Source organism: Nanorana parkeri, unplaced genomic scaffold (assembly GCF_000935625.1).
Source record: "Nanorana parkeri isolate BGI_ZX_2015 unplaced genomic scaffold, ASM93562v1 scaffold169, whole genome shotgun sequence".
Taxonomy (NCBI): Eukaryota; Metazoa; Chordata; class Amphibia; order Anura; family Dicroglossidae; genus Nanorana; species Nanorana parkeri.
In genome coordinates, this window is record NW_017306437.1 from 1,408,229 (window position 1) to 1,411,253 (window position 3,025).

At 50.1% G+C, this 3,025-nt stretch overlaps 1 protein-coding gene across 1 annotated transcript in view; it reads left to right on the top strand.

Moving 5' to 3' along the window:
- Nucleotides 1-2,268, top strand: part of NUDCD3 (NudC domain containing 3) — a 13,992-nt gene extending 11,724 nt beyond the window's left edge. Inside the window, exon 7 of the mRNA XM_018554681.1 lies at nucleotides 1,872-2,268. Coding sequence (XP_018410183.1) covers nucleotides 1,872-1,982 — 111 coding nt within the window. The 3' untranslated portion in view covers nucleotides 1,983-2,268. The remainder of the gene's footprint in view (nucleotides 1-1,871) is intronic.
- Nucleotides 2,269-3,025: the final 757 nt, after the last annotated feature.

The window sequence follows — 3,025 nt, forward strand, 5'->3', positions numbered from 1 at the left end:
CTTATCTTTGGTTTCTATTACCCCTCCCCTTTCTACTCCTCTACCTTCTTTTCTCTTCTACTGGTATTTCGTTACTGGAGGCCTTATAGAGGAACAAGTCTTGATCCTAAACATTACAATATCTATATCGGGTGGGGTAATGCTTATGTTCCAATACATAAGACTAGGGATGAGCTCAGGTTCGGACTGAAGGAAGTGCCATAATTACTTTCACCTAATAAGCTGTGGGGTGAGGAATGCATGTAAACAAAGGAGCGTAATGCTTGTACTGATATTATTTACCTTGTATAGCTATATTGGGTAAGTGTCATTTACCAAATATACTGCAGGTATGTAGCCATACAGCCTACAGCTGATTAGGCGGCTTGGGAGGCGCTCCGTCTGGGCTTGGCTAAGCGCTCCGTCTGGGCTTGGGGACGTGCTCCCTCTGGGCTTGGGGACGTGCTCCCTCTGGGCTTGGGGACGTGCTCCCTCTGGGCTTGGGGAGGCGCTCCCTCTGGGCTTGGGGAGGCGCTCCCTCTGGGCTTGGGGAGGCGCTCCCTCTGGGCTTGGGGAGGCGCTCCCTCTGGGCTTGGGGAGGCGCTCCCTCTGGGCTTGGGGAGGCGCTCCCTCTGGGCTTGGGGAGGCGCTCCCTCTGGGCTTGGGGAGGCGCTCCCTCTGGGCTTGGGGAGGCGCTCCCTCTGGGCTTGGGGAGGCGCTCCCTCTGGGCTTGGGGAGGCGCTCCCTCTGGGCTTGGGGAGGCGCTCCCTCTGGGCTTGGGGAGGCGCTCCCTCTGGGCTTGGGGAGGCGCTCCCTCTGGGCTTGGGGAGGCGCTCCCTCTGGGCTTGGGGAGGCGCTCCCTCTGGGCTTGGGGAGGCGCTCCCTCTGGGCTTGGGGAGGCGCTCCCTCTGGGCTTGGGGAGGCGCTCCCTCTGGGCTTGGGGAGGCGCTCCCTCTGGGCTTGGGGAGGCGCTCCTTCTGCGCTTGGGGAGGCGCTCCTTCTGCGCTTGGGGAGGCGCTCCTTCTGCGCTTGGGGACGTGCTCCTTCTGCGCTTGGGGACGTGCTCCTTCTGCGCTTGGGGACGTGCTCCTTCTGCGCTTGGGGAGGCGCTCCTTCTGCGCTTGGGGAGGCGCTCCTTCTGTGCTCTTTTTGGGCTTGGGAGGCGCTCCTTCTGGGTTTGGTAGGAGCTTAGGTACAGACCAGCTTCAGCACAGCTGTACATACCATATACCCATTTCAGTTTACTGAAACTACTGCATGTTGTTATACTAATGTCTCAAGGTGCCCGTACACCTTGCAATTATCATACGGTCGCACGTCTTTTGTCGAAGGAGCATGCTAGTTACGTTAGTGGCGTGCTCGTTCGACAACTGCGGAAAGGGCCGGCGTGCGCACGCCTCAGCGGGCGGGCTTTCGATGATCGCAAGTACGATCTGCCTGTCCAAGATGGGCAGATCATACAAGCTTTTAATTCGCTTACAACCATCACAAAACAAAAGTCTTGCGATGGTTGTAAGGTGTAGGGGCACCTTTAGTCTCTGTTTAGTTTTGATGTAAATACCACCACTACTGTGTAAGATATTATATTGTCCTCTGGAGCATTGTGACAATATTTCCTTTCTCTTGTTCTTCATTTTAATAATAACAGATTATACATAAATATGGAACATATTGGTAACTGGTAAACTGTGCATTAGGTGTTTGTGTTTGAAAACCTCATTGACTTCTCAGTCATATAAAAGGGCTTTGTAATTGTCCAAAACATTCATTCTGAACGGCTCTGGCTGTAGCAATTCCTCCCCATGTTATGTCCACAAAGATGTAAGGCCAGACTAGTGTAGACTTTGCCCACATGTGCCTCTCTGTGATTGTGCTGTTCTCTTTCCTTACAGAAAGTCCATGATATGCTGAAGAAAGGATGGGATGCAGAGGGTTCTCCGTTCCGGGGGCAGGCGTTTGACCCTTCCTTGTTTAACATTTCCCCGGGCGCTGTGCAGTTTTGAGGAGAAGCGTATAAACGGGACTCTTCAGTTTTCTGTTCCTGCGCAGGTCGACGTTAACACTGTTCCATCGAAAAGACCAAAGCCGCCTCTAAACCATTACAATACACGTCTGTATATTGCGGTGTATTTAAATGGCGATTCAAAGCTGGTTTGTAAACATGTTCAACTGGCCCTTGATAGGGACTGGATTTTTTATACATATTTTGTGAAATGCAGAAACTAGTTCTGTCCATCGCTCAGCTGGCTTTATTAGGACGTTTCTGCAGCTGATCGTATGCCCCTGTGTTAAAGATATTCAAATGTCTGGGGTTGGTTTTGGATTACAGGAGGCTTCCAGGTTAAAAGGGAATCCCTCTTGTAATGTGGATGCTCCTTGTAGTTACTTGGATGGTCCACCCTTTCTCTGTGGTTTGATTTTACCTGCATTAGTGGTGACACCTGGTATTGCACCAAGACCATAAAGACACCAATAGCTCCATAGATCAGGATGAGGGGAAGCTGGAGAGCCTTCTGTGTGTCTACATAGATAGGCGAGGAACGGATAGAAATATCCATTTGAACTGCAAACCTCCGTTAATCATAAGTAAACACTGGGAGAGGAATTTAACAAAACTGGAGCAGACAAAATCTGGAGCAGTTGCCCAGGGCAACCAATCAGCATCTCTCTTAATTTTGTTCAGTTAAGATTTGAAAATGAAAGAGAGAAGCTGATTGGTTGCCTTGGGAACCTGCTCCAGCTTTTGTCTGCTCCAGTTTGATAAATTCCACTCATGATGTTTTTGGCCAGCAGCTTTAGTAGTGATCTAGAGCTAAGAAGAAGATCCATTTTATCCATGTGCTCAGCGATGACACACGCATGTCAAATGGTTTCTTTATTGCAGCGTGTCCTTATACAAGGGCAGCATTGTTTTCTTCCATAATGTATGATATCCTGAATGACCAGTTGGCATCCGCTTCATATTAAGAACAACAAAAACACATTTTAAATCCTATCTCCAGATAACAAAAAAAAAGAAACCTCCCCTTGCAGTGGGGCGGCCTCC